The sequence below is a fragment of the Vanessa tameamea genome, chromosome 11 (assembly GCF_037043105.1).
Source record: "Vanessa tameamea isolate UH-Manoa-2023 chromosome 11, ilVanTame1 primary haplotype, whole genome shotgun sequence".
Classification (NCBI taxonomy): domain Eukaryota; kingdom Metazoa; phylum Arthropoda; class Insecta; order Lepidoptera; family Nymphalidae; genus Vanessa; species Vanessa tameamea.
In genome coordinates, this window is record NC_087319.1 from 12,897,575 (window position 1) to 12,921,595 (window position 24,021).

Here is a 24,021-nt window from a genome sequence, read left to right on the forward strand (position 1 = left end):
TCTCGCCCCGTTATATATATAAAATTTTGGAATATATATTGAGAAGCAACAGTTAATATCTTGATTTCTTTAAATAAACTCAATGATTCTTTAGCTAGTAGGTTAAAGTTACACAATTATATTGAGATATCTCTGTCTGTTTTGATAAATTATTTGTTTTGAAACATTCAATGTCAGGGATAGTGACTATATCATCATAATTACTTTTAACTATATAATATAAAAAATACCATTTATGTAGATTTGGACATGAATTATAAGATTTTTTTTATGTAACTCCTATTTTAACGCAGACGTAGCAGACTAACCCTTATATAAAATAAACTGTTGAGTTCCTTTAGTTTTTATAGGGAATCAAAACACCAATAGGTTATTGGTGTTTCCAATAGCCTATGTCGGGAGCAATCACAGAATCCTATTATCAATATTCTGCGTGTCGTATATAAGTATTGTTATTTAATAAAAGACCACATACGTTCATAAAAGTATGCAAATGAGTTTAATTCACTATTCATAAATATAAATGTATAACTTATAAGAAATATGTTATAATTCACACTGCACGCAGTCATATTCAGTCTTCAAAGATTTGTCTGTGCCTGTGTCGCTAGCGGAGCGACCACTACTCGAAGTGTTCACTGACACCACGAAGTACCAGTTACTGGGGACACTCACACCATCACCAGGCGACCGTTCCGGTACACCGCCCTCAGGGGAGACTTCTCGCCGTCGCCTCTCCTACAACTATATAACATACACTTCTAGTTGAACGAAAATAATTCGCATTTAGCATATAGATAAGCGCTTTACTTACTCATACACGAGCAAGATCTAACACGATTTTTCGTCCGAATCAAATTAGGTACGAAGAACGTTAGCTATAAATGTGCACAACAACACGTGTGCACTGGCTGGCGATGGCGTTTTGGGTGTCGGCGAAGTCGTTGCCGTCCTTGGAGGGCAAAAGTAGGTAGAATAAGTAGTTAGGTGGAATAGTGTTATATTCAAATATATTACTCGGCGGTAGGGCTTTGTGCCTGCCCGTCTGGGTAGGTACCCTACCACCCACTCATCAGATATTCCACCGCCAAACAACAGTGCTCGGTGTTGTTGTGTTCCAAGCTTGGTGGAGCATATAAATGCAATAAATATATTTTATTTATGAACTTTTTGTAGCACGCAATGAAGCAAAGCTATCGGGGTTGTTATCTGTAGTACTCCTTTTTCGGTACGAATGGATTGTAATTTTTTAACAATTTAAAGAACGAGATTAATTTTACGCACGAACATGCGTGATAATAACTATTACGTAATTATTACATCGTCTGCGGACCTAAGCGGGGTGGTGGTAGTGACCGTGCTGTGAGCGTCGAGTGCGCGTGCGCGGGGCCGACGCGCGCCGCGGGCGGCCAGCAGCGCCAACGCGGCGGACAAGGCCTGCAGCCCCACCATGATGCCGCTGGCGCATGCGAGCACGTACACGTTGCTTGGCAGGTCTTTCTCCGCCTCCTGCACGTGTCAATTCGTTATTCGTTTCCTTGAGTCGGACCTATGACGATGGCTTTTACTTGTTCATTTCGTATATTGTATCGCATACCTCCATGAGTTGGTTGACCTTCTCGGGCAGGGGGTGATAGTGCGCTAGGTGCTGTAGCAGTGGGTGCAGGTGGTCGCTCAGCTGCAGCGCGTGTCGCAGCTCGGCCGCCTGCTTCCCGCGCATCCAGCGCAGCACGCGGTACGTCACCCAGCATCCCCACACAACCTCGCACCAGACGACCAAGAACGTGGTGGTCGCGTACTGATCGCATTACATTACGTTTAGGTAATCTTATGATTATAGAAATATAAACGTATATTGTATGATTATATAAAATAGTGAATAGATACCAATATAAGAAGTACGCGTCGAAGGCTCAGTCGGCGGCAACGCAATGCTGTTAGCGCGAGATGCGCTAACAGCATGATGCTAAATCCGCTGGCAGGCAGCATGACGGCAGCCGTGCGGTACTCCAGCGAGAACAACTCCCGCGCCGCGATGTAAGCGCTGGGGTCCCACTTAAGACGCGCTGCAGCTGATAGAATCGCACCCGCGAATAACTGTGGAGCAGAAGTAGTGGTGTTCGATGATATGGTGTCGAAATGACGTATGATTGTTTGGAAAAGGAGCATATATTTAAAAACATTGTTTCATTCTATTGTTATTTACAATGTGAACTACCTGCTATTAGCAGTAACAAACGATATTGCCTTATCTGTAAAGGGGCCGTGCGTGAGTTAGGGTACCCACGTGACCCAAATGGTCGTGTTCTGAATCAAGTTTTGAAATGAAAACATACAACTATAAATATATTGACACAGCATACGGAATTACTAATTTTTTAAAAAAAAATACTCGTAAACAGTATATTTGAGTCAAAAATAAGAATTAAGACTTGGGAAAGTTTTGGATCTCTTTGATAAAAATAATTGGGAGGTTAGCTAGGTTTATACAAAAGCAAATGGAATTAAATATATGTTGTGATTGATATTTTGTAACGCACCATCAATAAGAGATTGATGTGAAGGAAAGCGGTGGGCACGGCGCGCGCGACACACCCCATGTTGGCACTCGACGGTACACCACCACGCCACAGTGCAGCACCACACGAGGGGAGCACTACAGGAACATAACCGAGAGCTCCTCCACATACAACATGACATTCGCTGAGAAACCGTTTAATGAATACAAATATTAGGGAATTGTTGGTCCATACTTCAAATATGAATCACTCGCGCCACTCGCTCGAAACTCGGCCTCAGCCAAAGCGTTTGTGGTAAATGCGACAAAGTAAGGTCCTTATCACGGTTATCAGTGAACGTAAAAATAAATCAGCTGCTAGCGGCTATCTGTGTTTATCGCCGAGATAGGAGTTTCGGTTTCGTATCAAATTTACTCACAATGACTAATTCAAATTTTGTGGAATTTATTTTATAAATCAATAAATATATATAGGTACATACAATATATGTGTTGTTAAAACTTTATTACAGTTCTGTCTTTATAGACATCGTTTGTTTTAGTACTTATCGTAATATCTTCCGTACGCCCCGTGCCCTGTCTCGTAGTTATCTTTGACACTTTTTATGAGAAATAATGGCTTATTTTCGAAGCGATTTTAAGCAATACAGCATTAATCCTTATCCAATTAAGTACCTTAAATAGATTGTGCATTTAATATAGATCAATATGGTTTTATACAGCATGTAATTTAAATAATAAACTGTGAGTGTTGTAAGACAATCTGTATGTATTTAGTATCAGCATTGCACCCGCGCGAAGCCGGGGCGGGTCGCTAGTAACTGGATCAAGAAAATGTGTCGAACGATGCCAATTGCGATACTCGCCCACACGTTGTGTTTAACATCTTTGTATCCATTTTGTATGAACCTGAAAAATGGTTCACCTGATCCAAGCAAATAATCCAAGCAAATTACATAGCAAGTGCCGCGATGATACTCGTACACATTGAACGTGTTTACATAATAGATTGCTCGTAACTAATCAGAGTTCAAGTTGCGATCATGGCCCGATCACAGTCTTACGTAAACATCATAATTATGTTGTTTACAGTTCGTAGTTTACAATCTTCGTGATCCGATTCCTGAGGTCACCCAGTCGATCCGCTAGAAAACCGAATGGCTTTAAAACGATCGGAAAAAACACTGTATTATTAAATACTCGCAATCCGATCTTCTTAAAGATCTGGTCGGATCGACGCATTAGGCAAAAGGTATCTAAGGTAAATAACAAAAAGAAATCCAATTAGTTTTTCTCAACAAAAGAATTTAATTTACAAATTGTCAAAGTTAAAAAAACACTCTTGTAACACAGGCAATAGATAATTACTAAATTACCTAGATTCTGCGTGGCTGTCACCGTGTGGCTGAACATACCAGTCGTACCGCAGGCCCAGGATTCGATCCCGCTGATTTTGAATAAGAAAACACAATGTGTATTATTATTACACCATTCAATAGTGTCGCCATAAGGATCGAATTCTGGGAAGGACAGACAAATACTTGTTAGGTTAAAGCGGGGATGGGGATTGACAGAGGAGTATGAATAGAGCTTCAATAAAACACAAGATGAATGTTTCAACATTTATTATCATATATTTGAAATTGAAGATCGTCGCAGGCCGCGCAACGCCGCGCCGCCTCCCGCGACGGCGAGGGCGAGCGGCGACCGCGCCGCGCCGCCCCGCGCAGTGCAAAAATATATAACTGTGCCGCGCTCACATCGCTAAGAGTAATTTTACAACAAATGTATACATATAGTCATATGTCTATCGATTTAAATGTCTACATTATCAACAAAAACATAGAGGAAACGGCGCGACGCTGCCGGTCCGTCGACGGCAGCGGGACCCGGAGCGGCGCCGGCTCCGCTACTAACTTATGCGTACATCTAACTCATCACACCATGATATGAACTCGATTAAAAAACTTGTACATTTACACAACAATATGAATCGACTCCCTCTTCTTATTGAATTGCGGCGGGCGATTACATTCGTCACGAGTCACGATAACATTGCAGTGAGCAGGCTGCGGGTGACGCGACGTGCGGGCGCGCCATCACGAAGAGAGGCTTAGGCTAGAGTACAGCTGTATAATGATGGAGCCCTTTGTTGTCAACAGTAGGTATAATAATTGATATTATAACGTATTAATATAGAGTATTCTTTATATAATCTTAGATATATTACCTAGTTTACGATACACCGATAGCACGCACTATACGTTACAACAGCGAGTTTGAGCTATTAGATAGAAGATCGCGTCGAGCCACGCGTGAGTCGTGACGCGCCGAGGGCCTGCAGTTTGCATGAACATTAGGCAACGAATGCCGCACTAAGAAGCCCGTAATATATTTAGTAAGCTAGTTATCGTAATGATTTAGTTTGTAAATAAAGGTTAATTTCTACTACGGTAAGAATACAGACATCACATCGAAATATATGTAGGTGGTTATTGTTAACACCTAACACGAAATCTTACACCTATCTACAAGGACCAGGACTTGGCGCGACGTGACACGCTGTAGAGGGACACTCCTCGGGATACCTTGGCGCGTGGCTGATAAGGTCGTCATCGTGGTTTGGTATCGCTGTGCTCGGAGTTTACGTGCCACATGTTTACTTAATAATTCGTTGTAAACTTAAGTCACACCGACCACATTACGTCAAGAGCGCTTAAAATGTAAGAACTGAGTGTTGTGGGAAACTAGTGCTAATAATGATGAGGTCACGTTCGTATAAATACGTGCTGCTTGTCTTGGCTGTATATAGCCAACACATTGTACTCCTATACTGTTGCGGAGTGTGCGGAGCTACACGGCATTGTTCCTTTGAGATTTAATTTTATCGATGCACTATACTTGCGAAATATTCTCTTATTCAAGGCGGTTGAGATACGCTTTTCAATAATTAAACAAAATAAATTTGTTTTATAAAATATTATTTGCCTATATGTGCATACTTATTTAAGATACTTCGGCACTACGTAAAAGGACAAGCGAATTTATATCGCTTTAATAGAAGTTCCGAATTTTAAAATAAGACGTCACTTCCTTTTAATCTATTTAAAGTATCTTCAAACGCAACGTGAAAGCATCGCATTCGGTGCAGTTTTTACTACATTTCTGCCATATGTAACAAATTCATCAACGCAGCGGTCACCTGGCGCCGCGCCACAGGAACTATCGGCAGAATACGTTCTAGTGATGGCTTTAGTGTAGTCGTCGCGTTCGCTAGGATAATACGTGCAGCGAAAAGTAATACTGTTGTATGAATCCCGAAGGTGGCGACGGGAGGCCGTCGGAGCGAGGCGTCTATCTGTAGGCGGGCTCCGACAGGAAGGGGTTGGCGGGGCGCGCGGGGGCCGCCCCCGGCACGCTCAGGCTGTCTGCGCCGCTGTAGCTCTGCAACACAGTGGATGGACATCGAGTATAGGATACCAGTTCGGTCATCGGTTTCATCGATCCGGGGAAGGCAGTGCTAGCAAGATTTACGGTTTAAGTGTGTATCAGACGCACCTGTGTTGCGCCGTAGTTGTCGTGATGTGCGAGGTCAGCGAGGCGCGTGGAGGACAGGGCGCGGGGTAGCGGGTTGGAGGGCACGCCGTGCGGCGCGAGCACGCCCGCCTCGGCCACCGCTCGCGCCTCCTCGTCGATGGCGGCCCCGGCCACCGGCGCGTCGGCGTCGCCGCCTCGGAAGTTCACAAAGGCGAAAGCGGCGAGGGCGACTCCGCACAGAATTCCGTAGCCCGCGAAAGTGCGCGTCGTGCCCCACTTGGCCACCGCGATGCCGCCCAGCACCGCGCCGCAGCCGCGGCCCAGCCCGTGGTGCAGGCCTGTGCGAGCGGGAGGTGGCTCATGTTTATGTTTAACACGCTTTTATCAGCTCACTTCCGAATTCAGCATGTGAGCATATCTAGAAAAATGATTTTAACTTAGTCCTGATAATTTCGTTAATTTGAAACTTTGCATTTGTAAGAAGGTAGTTTAAAAATATATTATTCAGATTTTGTCGGCTGAGTAGATAATAATAGATAATGAGTCTATTTCAACTAACGGATCTTTTGCTTCGTCTGGCGAATCCATTGAGGTTTAAGATATTTATTTACACACTTCAACAAAAATATCGTAAGTCATTTAGCGAGATCAATATTAGTAACAAATAGAGGGTACCTAAGTGTAAAAACATAACGCACACGTTCGACGTGTAAGTAACTTGTAATCATAGTAAGAGATATATTACGAGGTAATTTCATTTTAGAAAAAATAGTTGACTAATTATATCGCAGGTTTTAATCCCATTACATGATGATTTACCTAAACCATCTCAGAGTTGAAACTCAACTCTTTTGTATTGTACATTAAAATAAACTAAAGAAAAAACTCATCAGATAAAACAGATACAAAGCTTGTTTACGGCGCCGCGGTGTCTCGATGTGTCTCTATCGCAATACGTATCTGCGCTGTCTGTCTGTTTGCATATGTCTGTGTTAACGGCAGAACCTTGCAATACGCCTTGAGCGGAGGAGCGCAGGTTCGGAGGGGCACCGTGGGCGATGTAGGAGCAGCATGCGGCCCAGACGGCGGCGTGCGTCACGCCCTGCACGAACTCGAAGGGTAGAACCCACCACGGCAGCGTGAGCCACGAGATGTACAGAAACCGGACCACGTTGCCCGCCAGACCTAGGCACAGAACCTAGAGGCACATTGGAAGAATTACACAAATTAGAAAATGTATCTAGATAAATCATAATTACTATTGAAATAATGAAGCTTTTGTACAGTATATATAATTACTTTAACGTGTCCCATTTGCGTAATCAGTTTGAAGCTAAAGAAATAAGCAAAGATTTCCGAGATGTGGTTGATGACGGAGGCGACGCCGAAGAGCGTGGGAGAGCCGCCGATATCCTGCGGAAAATACACCAGTCACGAGAGCAATCCATTATTTAACTACGAACTACATTTTACTATTAAAATCCCTTTGAATATAAATAATCTCAAAAAGTCTATGGAATGTATAAATTTTATAAAACACTATTTTCATTTTAAAGGCGAAACTATATTGCTAGTGTTAATACCTGCAAATGCCAGAAAAGAAATGTAAAGATGAGGCCTATCCCGAAACCCATGAACCAGGCGACGAGGAGGAAAGAAGCCGCCTTCACGTTCTGGAACTGCTTCAGAACCGTCACCCACTCTGGCATCTCGCGAGTGGTCTGTGCGAACACCTGTAGCGACACATATAATTCAAATAATAAAAAAAATTGCAGAATTAGTATTCGTTGATTTTCATGCAGAAACTTTTCTTTTGTATTGTTGTTTGAACCATGTGTAAAATCAAGCTCTTGTTCGACGTTGACTTTGACATTTGCATACATTAACAGCCTGTAAATTTCCCACATCTGGGTTAAGGCCTCCTCTCCCTTCGACGAGAACGTATGGAGCATATTCCACCACGCTGCTCCAATGCGGGTTGGTAGAATACATATGTTGATGTTTTCCTTCACCGCCGAGCACGAGATGAATTATAAACACAAATTAAGCACATGAATATTCAGTGGTGCTTGCCTGGGTTTGAACCCGAAATCATCGGTTAAGATGCACTTCTTATTGAAAGTCAAAATCTTCTTATAGTAACGAGAGAAATACTTTCATCCTGTGAGGAACCGCCGAAAGAAAATCGGCGGGACGATCTCGACGGCTGGATTTTTAACAGACTTTGGCCGTAAGTACCTTATTTTTGTTTTATATATATTTTTTATTTTTCTGTGTTGGGTCCCTTTTATAAAAGTATAACTATGCGTTGTTCCAAAAAAAAACGAATAATGTAATAAATATGATATACATATGTATATACCTCACAATACCTAGAAAATTGAATTAGATATGTGTATATTGTTAGAAATTGCAAATACATCGCGAACTATCGCTGGTCAATTTGGTTATAGACTTAACAATTAAGTTGAAGGCGCAGTTCCAGTATTATTTCAATATGGATAATCTCAACGCTGTTGCAGTGACCAGCGAAAAAGTGTATCGAATTTTTTGACCTAGTTACAGTTTTTACTACTTTTATACGCTAATTTTAATTCAAATGTAGAAATTAGGAGTGTTTTGCCATTAATTAGTTCAAAAGATAGTTATGAAAAAAAAACAATTTCGAAGAATAAACAGTTTTTGGCTTTTCTCATAAGCATCACCCGGGCGGTTATCTCTGTTTTCTATCTTTCGTCTCTTCGAAATGATAACAGAATATCGAATTTATTGAGAAATGTTTACCTTAGCATGTTCCAAAGCCGGTTGACGAAGCGGTGGAGCGCTTGTGTCGAGACCAGGAAGTTGGAGCTGCTCCGCGAGTTGCTCTTGCAAGCGTTCTTCGTGGGTTGGCTCGGAAGGTGCGGGAGCTGGTGGAGTCTCTACGCTTATCGTCTCGTACTTGAACTTGATCTAGTGCAGGTAATTTCATTTTTATTCCAGAATATGTCTTATTGGCTATGTGGAAGATTCGTGTATTTTATGAACGATTTTAAAATTCAAATTAAACATTTTCTCCTATAGCTGGATTCGTTAATTTCAAAATATGCTTTCATCTTTAATGTGCACAGATTATTTTAAAAGTTCAGATTTTATAAGCAAATGCGTCAGTTGAGTTATTGTTAGTTTAAAGTATATGTTAGTTAGGACACCTGGGTAGCAGTTATTAGTGCAGCACCCATCAGCACCGAGAACGTAGCGAAGCAGATAGTGTAATTTTTCTCATAGCGTTGCGGACCTCCACAAGGATGCGTGCTGAAAGCTGTACTGTGGTCCAATGCGATACCAACAAAGAACATCGCCAAGCCCCAACCCAGTGAACCAAACATTCGTTGGTGTCCGTACCTGTCCAGAATGCGATATTCTAGTATCAGTCTTATGAAAATAAACGTATTTGTTTTAAAACCTGCCTAGTATGTTTTCAACGTATAATGTTTTCAATACATAAACAAGGAAATGAAAGATAAACTAATAACACATAGTTTCCGACTTCGCAAAGTTAATAAATCATTCCCGGGGCACGGTATTCGTTTCTATAATAAGATTTCACAGTTATTTCAACTTGGCCTATTAAATAATTTAAAGCTCATGTCAAAAAAACATTGATAAATAAGGCATATTACTCTATACAAGATTATATTAAAGATAAAAAGCGTGGTATTAGTATTTATTAATTTCAAGACCTGTCTTATACAAAAATGTAATTGTTTTAGTGATTACTCTATTATTAAAATTGTGGAAAAGTGAGTTTCTTGTTGGTTCTTCTCAATAGAATCTATTTTCCGAACCGGTAGTAGCTTTACATTTAGTTCGACAGTGTAACGTGACAATTCAAAAGTGCTTTTATGAGTCTACTTGAATAAATAATATTATGTTTTGATTTTATTTGACGCATTCGATCTTAGGATAAGATTTTCGTCAACTTACATTGACATGTTACGGTTAGGTTTAGACGTAGGGTCTTACCTGTCGGCGTCTTCTCCCAGTAAAGTTATAACAGCAGAGTCTGCTAAAGTGATCGCTGGTGCGCTGAAGAATTCTCCAATGACGACGAGCAGTAATAGCAGGAAAAATGTTTTCTGAATGTCGGGCGTGCTGTATACAATATAAGAATGTAAGGGCGTGACCCAGTTGGAGTTAGTGTCGGGATTATAGTTTTCAGCATCAGAAACCGATAGCGGCGAACCCTCGCGCCCAGCCGAGGGCAAGCGGAAGTGGCGTGTTGATGTGGGCCAGTCTTCGTCGTAACGCGGTGACACCAGCCGATAGACGCTATCGTTAACTGGCTGCACGCATGACACCGCTGTCGGCTGTACCCAGCTCAGAGGTAACGTGAATACTATCCATGCACTGAGGGACGCCAGCAATAGTGTTCTTCCCTTCTGCCATCTATCCGCCAGGCCACCCCAAAATGGCGCCGATAGGAACTCCACGAAAGGTCTCGTGCCGATGAGCAGGCCACATTGCCCTGCGTTCATACCCATTTGTTTAAAGTATACGCCCATCAGTGGGAAGAGAGAGCCAAAGGCCGAGTAGAAAAAGAAATAGAACGTCTTAACGGTCAACAGCTCGGGGTCGACCGTCCCAGCGCCGCAGATCAGCTCGAGCAGGTCGCTGCGGCCGCGAACCTTGTGAGTTGCCTCTTTAGGCGCGGGATACCTGAAAGGTGACGTGATTTTTACGCCATGAGTATATCATTTGACCAAGCAATACTGCTGCAACCTGTTTTGATAGGTTTCTATAGAATACAAGTTAATATGAGTTATTTCCTTTCAATAATTTACGCTCAGCTGATAAAAAACACATACACATAACGAACACCGTAGTGAAACAAATGAACTGGAAATCTAATTTACTCTTTTAATTTCACTAAAGATTCCATTGTAATTTGACATCGACCTTGACACATATAAAATAATTACCATTTCGGAAGATTACACGAATGCCTTTATTACTTTCGGAAATGTGTGGACTTTAAATGATTCGTCAGATTTTGGTAAGCTCCAACTTTTTACCAAGGCCACACCTGTAACAATATTCTAGCAACGAGCGCGGTAACGCTAAGATCAATAAATACCAAACTAACGTCTAACAGTGGGCATATATTTCTCGTTTGATGAGTTTATTTAACAACTTCAAGAGTTTCAGATAAAATGGAGTCACTAAGTTAGCCTTGTCTCGTTTCTTATGAACGCCATTATAAAACATTATGTCGATAAGATATGTAAGTACGTAGCAGATAACCATTGCTTGTATCTGTATGTAGGTATGCGCCATTTAAAAACATATATTTAGGGACGAATGTTAAAAAAAGGCGACAACAGAAAAAAAGTATATAATAATATTACTAATTACAGATAGGTCTAAAGCGTAGTTTCTCGTAATTTAGAGATTTTCTTGACACAATATTGTTTTGGCTTGCGATCGGAATGGTACGGGTGTCGTGAAAAGGATATAGCAGTGTCAAGGGAAGGTTTATACTCTCGAGGATATAAATAGAGATGCGCGCACCTGGAGGTGTCGACTTCGCCATACTCATCGGGGTTGACGAGAGGGCGCGCGACGGGCGGCGCGGTCTGTTGATGCGCCTCCATTCTGAGCGAGCGGCGGCGGGCGCCCGACTGCCGTGCCTGCTCGCTCGCCACCACCCGCTGCCGGCCCAGTCGATACGGCCGCGCATGCGCGCCCGCGCCGCCGCGCGCAGCCTCCACCGCCCATGACGTCACTCGACGAGTCCTCAGCTACACTCGAAACGCTCTTTGCGATCGACATTTTCATAGCAGTAACATCGCACCTACTGCTCACCCTCAGGTCCTACATCGTCTTACACGTCTCGAAGGTGGCGCGGGCGGGGCTTGCGACTTGCGAGATTTGTTTATTCTTGATATATATCCAAATTATACTAAAATACAATTCGAATAAACAGGTTGGTGATACGATAAAATAAATCGTATTGATGTTATTCATCTTATTTGTTTGTACAATTCCGATTAATATGTAACTCTCATATTATTAAAGTTTGGAGTTTCCGGACGGTCTATGAATACTAGAGCTGCCAAAACTATAATAAATGCACAGAACGTTACGTTCCGAATTTGTAGATCTACATAATATCTACAGAATACTCGTCAAAATTGTACGTTAGTTTATGTAGAAAAGAAAAATTAAATGAGAACACCAATGTTATAAATATTATGTTTAATTAATTCGAACGAAGAAAGGCGCTGGACGTAAGGTGAGCCGCGTTAGCGGAGCACAGGCGTATCGACAGCTTGGCTTGCTACTTATTGGATTATTTAAACAACATATTTCGTATTTTTGTAGCTATTATATGTTTATATTAATGAACGTTTTCCCTGCGCGGGATTGGGACTACTTTACTTCGAAAACGTAAACAACTAAAAAAAATATCGATTTACAATACATGTGTTAATGATCATTATTTATTAATTCATAGTTAATGATATTCACTTTTAAATTTAATTTTAAGAAGGCAGAAGACTAAAGTGTCATCAGGTGGCAACTGATCACCTTCGCTGATACACATTGTTACTTTGCTACCAGCCAACGGACCGAAGAGTTTGCAAGGTACATAACAGTGTTAATACCAGCCACTGGTCTTGCGCCAGCTCTCCGTCTTCGCTTGTTTCGGATCTCGTTCATTTGATTATATGGGTGAGGGAACATGGAGAGCACCGGTGTTGGCGTCTTTGGTGGACATCATATACAAAAAAAGGTTACCTACAAAATAGCTTAAAATGAATTAAACTGAATTGAATTACTAAAAAAGAAACGTAAAAACCTAGATCAACTGAATTTAACTGATGGGATTATATTGTCTCGTTCCGTAAAGGTTTAGGAGGTGAAAACCTTATCGCCCGAAAAAATATTTAAATAGGGAAATGTAGATATTTGCCTCCAAGACTTGAAACTTTCTCTGTCGTACGACACGGGTCGGGACAAGCGGTATGGAACAGATTGCTTTTTTGAAAATACTTGCTGCGCATATTGGCACTTTACAATCTTTTTAAATACGAGAAAAAGACCACACGATCGGCTAAATATAACATTTTTAATGATTTATCAAATAATACGTAGCCAACTGATATCTATAAGTGTCCTTTTCAAACAGTATCCGTTCAATTTTTCAAAACTGTTTTAGGACAAACTGTGCCAAGGTTTGTCTGAACGTCTAAATATTAATTTAATCTAATAGCACTAACTTTCGGACTTCGCAAAGGTGATGCTTTAGGTTATGGGCTTACAAAGCGTCTACAACTTAATAGTAAAATGCCTTCAAACCCAGACCGACCGTTCAATCTCCGTCGTGTCTTCTCCATCGCACGTGATATTGGCGAAATATCTGTAAATAGTGTCCTCCACACAGATAAAAGCCACAAAATGTGATGCATCCTACCCGACACAATGTATTCGTTTCGTAATAATTTTCTGGATATCCTTTACCAACTGCTAGTTTTGGAACGTAATGCTTACCTACTTTAGTAAATCATTATTCAACCTTCATGCAATAATCCAGTATTCGGAAAATCAATTACAGGAAAATTAGCTCTTCATATCTGAAACATTGCCTATTAGGAATACAACTGTATTTTTTACAATTAGCTCATAGTATATTTTATATATATTATTACGTTATACACACAGACACAGACTCTGAACGTACATATAGTAATATTACAAAAACGTTTTGAACATTAGATAAAATTAACATCAATATAGAAATTGTAGCATTAGTGAACTATTAAAATAAATTAAGTTAATAACATTGATTTATACGATGGTTAATATACGTACGAGGTTAATGTGGTAACATGGTCAATTGATTTATTTTATTATTATTATTCTAAAATAAAGTAGGTACATAAAAGTAAATAAAATAACATTGACACTCTTAATACAACAATAACATTTATTCAATATGGTAATTAACAAACTATTTTCGTCACCGCTGTGCCTCATTATAATACTAAATCGCTTGAATCGCGAATCGCTTTTATTCTCACGTTTTGGTCAGATGTATCCTTTTCCTCGTTGTTTGTAGAATTCTTATAGTCTTTCACGATAAAAGCAAGATCAATCTTTATACAGCAAGATTACTAAACCGAAAAACGGATACGAAATTAGCGAAGTAACAAACTTAGCCTCATGTCATGTCGAAGAAGTGTCCGGGACCGGCACCGCGCCGCCAGAGGAGCTCGTCAGCGCGGCGTGGGCGTGGTGGCGTGCCTGGCGAGGCGCAGGCTGGCCGCGTGCATGGACGAGCGGCGCGCGCTGGCGCGGCCCGAGCGCAGCGACGCCGTGCGCGGCCGCCGCGGGCCGGCCTCGCCCCCCGCGCCCTCGTCGCCGTCGGCCGAGCGCCCGGAGCGCGCGGACGGCGTGGAGGCCGAGGCCGAGGCGTGCGGGCTGGCCGCGGGGCTGAGCGGGCCGCGCACGGGCTTCACCGACTGCTCGAAGCGGAACACGAAGCGAAGCTCGGACCAGAAGCTGCCGAGGAACGAGCGCTCGGGGTCGCGCGGGTGCCGCCACGCGGAGCACGCGAGGTCGCAGCAGGACACCACCACGCCTAGGGCGCAACCCACCACCAGCACGAGGAATAGTCCCATGAAGTTGTCCAGGGAGAGTTCCTCGCTTTCGTAATCATTTGACGGCTGCACGAAAACCCAGCTCCGTTAAGATACCATTAAAGCTTATCGTGAAATAATTCATAAAAACTGAACGACAAATATGTAATACTAATGTACCGTGTGTAGTGGTTTATAATTGTAATCGTTTACAATAGTATTACACAGTTTATGCTGCGGATTCGACTCATCCCGTACACAGACAGACGAATATGAGTTTACAAAAGAAATATTATTGGAAAAACACATATTTGATGCCCAATCACTTTTGCTGCCTAGTTAAAACGATGTGTTAAAATTTAATCTTGATTTCATTTGAATCTCTCGGAGCCGGTACCTGGCAGGCGCCGCCGCCGTGCATCTCCTTCCACCAGCGATACTTCATCTCGCGCAGTACGCCCGCTTCCTGCAGATTCAGCAGCGCCAAGTTCAGAGACTGCCGGTATTCTGAGTCTATAATGTAATATTGTGTGATTGATGAATGGATAGGTGCTCAGCTAATAACAATGGCAGCATTGAGGTAGAGTGCTAGTTGTGGCAAAATATTTTAATTGTACCTAATCATTAGTAATTTTATGACAATTTGGGGGGCAATAGATCATCAAATAGTACTTACTTTTTTTCATTGCAATTCCGTAACCTTTACTGTCTAGAAGATCCCCCACCTAGACATTGTGACAGGATTATTTATAATGAATGTGCATATCATTCTTAGCAATTACGTTCGGCGCAGACACAGTATGACTTACGCTAGTAACTTCACAGTTGCGCTCCACTGTATACTCAATTGTGGTAGACTCGGCGAAAAATGCATATTTGTCGGTCATGACTCTGAAAATACGAAAAAGCGAATTATTAACAAATTTATGAACAAAATGCTAAACGTAAACGTATTTTTGGTTATTTTCGCAGTAGGGATGTTTTTAACAAAGTAGGAATACTCACTGTTGCGTCACAATATATTTACAATAATATTATGTATATTCACAGTAGCATTGATAAAATCAGTGATAATCATTGTTCTAAGCATATGTGCACAAGCCGAGTTTCCGACTCCGCAACGTAAATAAATCATTCTTGGGGCAAGGTATCCGCTTCTATAATAAAATTCCGCAGACATTTTTAACTTTGCCGTTTCATAGAGTCAAGTCATTTGTAAAAAATACATTGGTAAAGAATGCATATTATTCGGTATAAGATTATATTGATGATAAAAAGCGTGGAGTTAATGCTTGTTGACTTCCAGGCAGGAGACATGACATACATATGTATATATATATATTTTTTAATTGTATTTAACTAACATGACTGTATTTTTAGATGTTCAAAATGAGTAACTACTGAGTTTCTCGCCGGTTCTTCTCGGTAGAATCTATATTCCGAACCGGTGGTAGCTTTACTTTAAATAGTTTGTTAAATGACGATTCGAAAGTGCTTGTAAAAGCCTACTCGAATAAAGTATGTTTTGATTTGATTTGTTTTGATTTGAAATATTACTTCTGAATGCCGGCTTCGTTACTCTTAGGCATTTCCTGTTCTTTCATTTTCTGGAACATTTTTTGGTAGAGCTCGTTTTCGGAAAGCTGAAACAATGTCCGAGTTTATTTATATGAATTTAACAGTTTTACCGTTATGGCTCTCTGTGTACGTAGGTACACCATGCAATCATGATAAACAACCTCGAAAAACGTATAAGTCGACCCGCCGGCCTTAGCCCCGTATGTGATGCCCTGATCGTTTTCGGCGAGATCGCGCACGTTTTTGATCAGCTCCGTAGACGACTTGGTCGCCAGCAGCGTGGCTAGGTTGGCCGTGTAAGAGCTGGTGATCACGAGTGCGAATATCCACCAGCAACTGGCCACCGCACGTGTACCGTACGCGCTGAATAACATTAATTACAAAAGTAAATAATCAAAAAAAAAAAAACATAAGTAGCGAAAATATTTGATTTAGATTTCGCACGCTTTTGATAAAGTTTTTAATTGATATTAAATACGAAACTAACACTGGTGCTATTTCCGAGCCCTGTTGCAGCACGGCGCCGAGATTGAACCAGAGAGCGTTTGCGAGCGTGAACTGGTTCTCGAGAGCCGGCGGTTCCTCCACGCACGGGTAGGGGTTTTGCCACTCGTCGGGGCATAGTCGCCCCACCACGTACAGCACTAGTGACGTGCCCAAGTACGCTAACCCCAGACACAACCATACCTATAATTAATGTTTAAATTTAACGTTATAATTTGTATACCGCTTTTCAATGTGAACATTATGAGTAAAACTATAAATCAATGTAAGTGTGATGTACACTTATAATCGTATGTTGATTCGGCTCGTTAATATTATTCATTTTGCATGTTGTTCGAATTTATTACGGTTTAGTTCAGTGAAGTATAATAATTTATACAGAGTTTATAATATAATATTTAAAGATACCCCGTTAGAGAATGGCAAGAGAAAGGCTAGCAATGCGGGTTCCGGCTGCTGCGGCTTTCGGAACAGGATACTGATCCCGAGGTTCATAAAGGGCGTGGTGAAGTCCACCGCCTCCTCGCGCTCCGCCGTTATGGTCAGATCCGTCACCGCGAATTGTATATCCTGTTTTGTACGACATTGCTTGAGGAATGTTATTAAGGCAAGACTGATTATTGGTTACTGAGGCTGATCAATTGTTGACCTTTTTATAATAATATATTTATTTTTGATTTTTCGCTTTTAAATTATAACTTACGCTATGTTCATAAGCTCTATGAAAAGTACACTATATTCATTTTTAAAGTAATCTTCAATTTAAATATGTGCAGGTTATACGATGTTTTCCTTTACTGCCAAGTCCGACATAAATTGAAAATAAAAGAAAATTCAGCGACGCTGATCTGGACTTAAGCCTGCAGTTCTGGTGATGTCATTTTTGGGCCATCTCGGCTTTCGTAATGTCCCGAAATCGTTCGACTGTTCGAATCGTTAGAACTTTATTATAATTTTATTTTTTAATCATGATGCATAAACATGGCCGAGATGGCCCAGTGGTTAGAACGCGTGCATCTTAACCGATGATTTCGGGTTCAAACCCAGGCAGGCACCACTGAATCTACATGTGCTTAATTTGTTTATAATTCATCTCGTGCTCGGCGGTGAAGGAAAACATCGTGAGGAAACCTGCATGTGTCTAATTTCAACGAAATTCTGCCACATGTGTATTCCACCAACCCGCATTGGAGCAGCGTGGTGGAATATGCTCCATACCTTCTCCTCAACGGGAGAGGAGGCCTTAGCCCAGCAGTGGGTTATTTACAGGCTGATTATGTTATGTTATGTTATGATGCATGGTTATGGTACAGGATTCCTTAGCTTAGAGGTCATCAAACCAAACATTTACTTCTTATAAACATTTGAGTAATTTTGTAAATTCCTACTGTACTGCAAGTATTTCTTGTAGTATTTGTATGCTGCAAGGTATTAAATACAAAAATATAGTACGGGATCATCCATGAGACGCCGCATCATGCCGTTCCATTGATTCGTGGTCTTGTTGCGAACGCCGTACGCGCCGTTCATCTGCTCCACGAACGTATAGTTGAAGTGCAGCAGCTTCGACAGCCGGTCGATGAGTTCAATGCAGAAACCTGTGCAGCCGGTGCGTGCGGTACACAGGAAAAAGTATTTCATATTTATCATCTTGTGAAAGTATTATTATTCATCTTACCTTCGTATCGATCGTTACCAAAGAGACGATCTGATGATTGCTTCTTCATTATGTAGGGCTTATTCTGAAATTACGACATTATAGAAAGGATAAATATAATATAATTTAAAGCAACCACGTTATTTTTTGAATAGCTGACTCACCATGGCAATGAGTATGGCGAAGGTGCGGTTGGTCATGAGGCCTCCGGGTGGCGACGGCGTGAGCGCTCGCGGGAGCCATGCCAGGCCGGTGTGCGGCGCCCACGAAGCCACGGGTGCCAGCCTCCCACCACGCTCCAGCTCCGTCACCTGCAGCAGCACCTCGTGCCTCTCGCCGCCCGCCTCCCACACCAGCGGCCCGCTCACACCCTCCCACTTTTCCTACATAAAGTAACTTGCTTCGATTAATGTTTGTATTTATATTATCCGTGACGAGTGTTCCTCGTCGTTTAACGTTCGAGAGTTATGAGCTGATCGATCGATGAGAATGTGCGACCTCGGCGACTCCTTACCGAACGCAAATAATTTAGAAGTGTGTCGGCGTGAGAGGAGGCCGCTCCGTGTTCGCAGGAGCCGGGTTCGTCCGTCGGTAGGTCGAGGTATTTCATCGCCTTTGCTACGATTGTAGCCGCATCGTACGTCAGGAGGACTGCTGTCGGAGGGTTGTCCACGATCTGCGAGAGATATTTAACGTTATAGTTAATATGGTTACGATACAAAAATTATAGCGAAACAAGTTAAAAAAAAGAAGAAAATAGGCTACTTATTAAATAATAAATACATTGGCGATTTCTTCCTCATTTCCGGTTTCGCCGAGTTGTTTAACGTACTCCTCCCGCCAGGCACCCATCGCTTTCGACACTTTACTGGATTCCGCGTTAAAGATACGCAAACCTGTAAGCACCAGATATGTAGATATATTGATTGAAACGTATCGATATAGGACTACATCCTTGGGCATTTCACAATAGAGAACCAGTAATATTCGCGCCCCCATAGCTGTAGTCTGCGAGCGGCAGCGTGTGCAGGTCGAGTGCGGTGAGCACGTAGGAGTGCCGGTCGGCCAGCAGCCCCACGCGCTGCGCCGCGTCCAGCACGCGCACGCTGCACTCCGCGTCACACCACACTATGAAGTTAATGGCGCCCAACTTCTTGAGAACCAGGAGCAGGTTTCTGTAAATTACAGTTACATCGTTATTGTTGCGTTATCGATGAAAGTTTTAACGAAAGTTTTACTGTTTGATCCAACGTTGTATCACTCACAAATGAACCAACGTGAACAAAATTGTCATTTATCGAATATTGCAGTTTAATGTCACTCATTTTGTTAATTTTTGATTTAGATTTGTAATTTAACTTATTTTTCATTTACTCGCATTATTAGGTATTGTTTATTTTTTGAAACTGTGCTGTTCAACGTCTGGTCTTTGATTTTGTTTAAATGTGCCGCTCTGTACTGTTTGTAAAATAAAAACGGATCGTGTAACCTGAGCGCATTGTCATCGTGCGGCGGCGGCAACTGTCGCGCTCGCAGCGCCAGCGCGTCGATGTCGGGCGCCAGGCGCGGCGCCACGCGCGCACTCCCCTCGTGCAGCACCACGGCGTTTTGCCAGTCCTTGGCCTCGCATAGAGCCGCACACGCCTAGCTATCCCAACACCACGTGTGTTAAAAGAAAATATTTATTAATCACATCCCGGAGGAGCCTCACTCGTGTCTTTCCATATTGTTATCTCGTGTGATGGAACTGGACAGTTTCCTCAGTTCTATTTAGGCATTTTCTTGTATTCGATAAATGAAAACAATATTAACTTAATATTACCCGAGCGAGAACATCTAAGTGCGGATATAGTTCGAGTGCAGACGATAAGTGTCGGTTCTCGGGCGCTGGTTCTGCGAGGAGCAGGGCGAGACCGGCGCGCGCCGCCGCGTCTGCGCCCGCGCTGCCGCCGACGACAGCGGTTGCGCCTTGACCGGCCTACGAGTCAACTCTTTCTGTTTACTGACTACATTTAATAACAACGACTCACACCAAATGGCATTTACTAGCTTTGTTTGTTTTAAATTGTGAACTTTAGATCAACGTTTTAAGAGTAGTTCTCTTACTTGTAAACATATTTGTCCGGGCTCAGCGAGAGGCTCCTGCGGCTCCACAGGTGCAGGCACCTCCAGCAGCGTTCCATCGTGATCACGCAGCACAGCGTTGACGGCCGCTACCAGCTTCACTGCGATTTCCGGCCGAGCTTCTACCACACCTGACCACGACCATTATGTAAAAATAATAATTTTCTAAATATGACACAAGCGATGGACAATACAAGTCATAAATAACCTCGTTAAAATTAACGATATGATATTTAATAGTTTTATACTTTTATTGATGCAGATGATTGAGCAAGTTTTTGGGAATTAAATTTAAAGCTTTCTTGCCTATTTGAAGTGTCTGCGCATCGTAAGTCCGCAAAAATAACAATAACAACACTACGCAAACGTTGTGGTCGCTCGAACACATGACGGCGCACGATGCAAGGCGCACGGCGCAGGGCCAGACTAAAGAGTAAGCGCACGCGGTCGCCGGGAGATTGTCTCGGTTAGAGATTTAAAAGTTAGTGTTTCATTAATTAGAAACGATTATTATATCGATAAAAGAAACAAAAAAAGACTTAGTGTTCTTGTAGAATTTATGGTTAGCAACGTTTGATCTGTTTCTGATGTTGCCAATATGAACGCGAGCTGTATCGGGTTATACTAAAAACTTTGTAAGAAACATACTTAGTAAGAGACATTAAATATGAATCGAAATATCGAATTTAAATTTAAGCGCATCCCTGGCGAGTGGCGACTGGCGACACGAGCCGCCGCCCGCCCCCGCGGCCCTCGCGACGAGAGCTATTCTGGAAGCAGGTCGCGTCATGGTCACCGGCGGCGGGCGCGGTCAAAGCATCTTTAATACTCACCTACGCATGTAGGACTATTATGAAAAAATAACCGTGGTGTTATTTTAAAAATAAAAATAAACAAATGGGCTATTCGACGGTAAACTGTAACTTTATTTTCGCTTGACAACTGTACGGAGCAGTACAGAATAACTGAAGTCGGCGGCCAATCTGAATTTTCCCGACCAACGAGACAGGCTAATTATGTAAACTACATTAATTCCAAAACAATAAGTAAATATTTTAATCTACGATAGTTATGAAGTAATTCTTAGCGAATAAACAACAATAGCGAATAAAAAACAAGCGCTAGAATCGAAAGAGGCTTATTGACTGAATTTTCCGTGTAACTAGTTTGAGCTAAAGAATTCGATCACAATAACGCTGAGAAAACATACATAACGCACCAGCGCGCGCTCGGCGTTTTGGGCGCCGGCGAGGCCCACATATCCGGCCACTTTATGTGGGAGGAACGCGTGACGCGTTTCTCCAGCGAGGAAATAAAAGGAGATAAGAGATTTTATTATTTTTGTTTTTTTTTATTAGTTTTTTTTTTCTTTTTTAAACATTTGATTTAATTATTCCTTAGTCTTCGTTGGTCTGTACTGTATGGTTTGAGTTGTTCTCTCTGAAATATTGAGTTTGTACCGCGAATTTGGTGCCATTAATTCATTTGATTTTCATAAAAATTAACGTCTGAATTTTAATGTTGAGTTAAATTTAGTTATTTAATGATACTTTTTAGTTGGGTTAGAATAACATTTCGACTTTCATCATAATCAATACTGATTTCTGTACACGTATAATAACTTACGTCTGAGCAGGATCTATAAATTTTATGGCCACCAATAACTTCTAAACGGCTATTAAATGGTAGCCTTAAAAGAGTATGATTCAAATGTAATTTTGTTGTTTGTTTATTTTTTTTATGAGATCGGATATATTGATTAGTATTTCATTGCTAAATTAATACATTTACATTCACGACGTGCAGTCAATAAGCTAATAAAGTAACATTTTTTTTAATATATATTGATATATTATGATATATTGTATTTTCGATTTGGTGGTCTTAAACTAAAAAATCCCGTTATAAAACTTTATCGTAGCATCTTCAAAAACAATTTTAGATTAATTAATAAGAATTTATGATTTCTAACTTAGCTCCATAATCAAAAGTTTCTGTGACAAAATGAATAATTTGCTGGTACAAAACTTTTAAGTAATCATAATTATAAATAAATCCCAGATTTAATATTATAGGTGTTTGCGTTGTTGTGTGAAGCGGGAAGAAATAACAATGTTCACATTCCACAACTTGATAGTAACTCGTATAATACGCACACAATGAACACAGAAAGAAAAAGGCAGAAGGTAACAGGGAGTGCGGAAGAAGAAAGCAACAGTTCCGATAGAATCGATAACACATATAAATCACTAAAACTAAATACGAAAACAATTTGATATTAAAGACCAGTAAACGAATCGCATCGAGCGTGAGAGATCGACTAACTAATTAGCCATGCACTCTTTGGCGACTTACGATATTACGCGGCGGCGGGTAGACGCGGAACAAAAGCGTCGCTCGGCCGATCCGCCGCATACTACGGGTTTCGCCCGAGTATGCTTGTGTATTAATATTTTGTGTTAATATTAATATGAAAATAAATATACGAAGTGTAATGTCGGTGTGTATTGTGTATGTATAGTATATTATTACATAAATAATAAATACATATTATGTAGAATATTATATCGTATTTGTGTAATTGTATAGTGTAATAAATAAATATCATAAATTAATAAACTAATTATATACACGACAATAATTCACCTACAATATTATTAAAATTATAATATGCAACGAACAATTTTATTATGTATGCATAAAAAAATATATATACACAAAAGAAAAGAAGAAGAAGACAGTAGATGAAGGATTTTTTTTTTAATAATAATAAGAATAAATACTCTTTTGTTATCATAAAACCGCTTCTATATAATTATTATCATGTCACTGTATATTTATATAATTGTATAACGTCATTACTATTATGCATTCAAATTAAATTAAGCCTGTATTCTCGACCGCACCGATCAATCACCATCGTGTCTTCTCCAGCGTACGTGACGTTGGCGAAAGAAGCGAAAACTGAACTAAAAAAAAAAAAATAACGTCATCGGAAGAGACTAACATCTGAGACGCAGGATCGGTATAGTTCAGACTCTTGTACTATTGTACGCAAGTTGTTATAGTATGTATGTACATAATTTGGTTATGGTTATAATAAATATCTTATTTATTAATCATGTAACCACTCAATAACATGTAGCTTCAAGAGCTTTTAATAGTGGTCAGATATATCCTTTAAAAGACAACATTATTGAGTATATAACGAAATTTACTTGGAACTGGGACTAAACGCAAGCAAAGGATGGGTGGGTGTGTGTTTGGGTCGGTAGGAAAACTTTAAAACCCCATGCAAAGCATACAGTTAAGGGCGCATTTGTCAAATGTAAACCTGCCGCTAGTCGTCAACAGATGGCGTCACTTGTATATTAAATCGCGCAAGCAACATTCCGCATCGAACGTATAAGTGATAATTCAACTTTCAATAAATAAATAAATTATGAACCTTAACGCCGTTAGGTAGGTAGGTAGGTAGGTAG

General features: G+C 41.1%; 3 protein-coding genes across 4 annotated transcripts; all 3 read right to left on the reverse strand.

Moving 5' to 3' along the window:
• Positions 1 to 476: 476 nt before the first annotated feature.
• On the reverse strand, positions 477 to 2,769 carry LOC113404397 (uncharacterized). 2 transcript variants are annotated; one of them, XM_026645271.2, is made up of 5 exons: positions 2,541 to 2,769; positions 1,888 to 2,097; positions 1,598 to 1,798; positions 1,334 to 1,509; positions 477 to 744 (listed from the first exon to the last, which is right to left on the reverse strand). In XM_026645271.2, exons 1-5 carry the CDS (start codon positions 2,598 to 2,600, stop codon positions 672 to 674), a joined length of 720 nt encoding a protein of 239 aa, XP_026501056.1. In that variant the 5' UTR covers positions 2,601 to 2,769; the 3' UTR covers positions 477 to 671. The 2 variants fall into 2 exon arrangements, with proteins under 2 accessions (XP_026501056.1, XP_026501058.1); XM_026645273.2 differs by having other exon boundaries at positions 1,321 to 1,509; positions 2,541 to 2,767.
• A 1,440-nt stretch (positions 2,770 to 4,209) lies between these two features.
• LOC113404398 (major facilitator superfamily domain-containing protein 6-A) lies at positions 4,210 to 11,814 on the reverse strand. The gene is made up of 9 exons (XM_026645274.2): positions 11,606 to 11,814; positions 10,061 to 10,753; positions 9,247 to 9,439; positions 8,840 to 9,007; positions 7,639 to 7,788; positions 7,355 to 7,468; positions 7,061 to 7,253; positions 6,077 to 6,393; positions 4,210 to 5,962 (listed from the first exon to the last, which is right to left on the reverse strand). Exons 1-9 carry the CDS (start codon positions 11,686 to 11,688, stop codon positions 5,873 to 5,875), a joined length of 2,001 nt encoding a protein of 666 aa, XP_026501059.1. The 5' UTR covers positions 11,689 to 11,814; the 3' UTR covers positions 4,210 to 5,872.
• A 2,153-nt stretch (positions 11,815 to 13,967) lies between these two features.
• LOC113404399 (glutamate receptor ionotropic, kainate 2-like) lies at positions 13,968 to 22,842 on the reverse strand. The gene is made up of 18 exons (XM_064216214.1): positions 22,696 to 22,842; positions 20,522 to 20,670; positions 20,238 to 20,393; positions 19,905 to 20,059; positions 19,394 to 19,590; positions 19,199 to 19,311; positions 18,930 to 19,091; positions 18,580 to 18,798; positions 18,437 to 18,500; positions 18,211 to 18,356; positions 17,167 to 17,328; positions 16,742 to 16,941; positions 16,416 to 16,617; positions 16,234 to 16,319; positions 15,486 to 15,567; positions 15,353 to 15,401; positions 15,074 to 15,189; positions 13,968 to 14,763 (listed from the first exon to the last, which is right to left on the reverse strand). The coding sequence occupies exons 1-18, from the start codon at positions 22,778 to 22,780 to the stop codon at positions 14,314 to 14,316; spliced, it is 2,793 nt and encodes a 930-aa protein (XP_064072284.1). The 5' UTR covers positions 22,781 to 22,842; the 3' UTR covers positions 13,968 to 14,313.
• Positions 22,843 to 24,021: the final 1,179 nt, after the last annotated feature.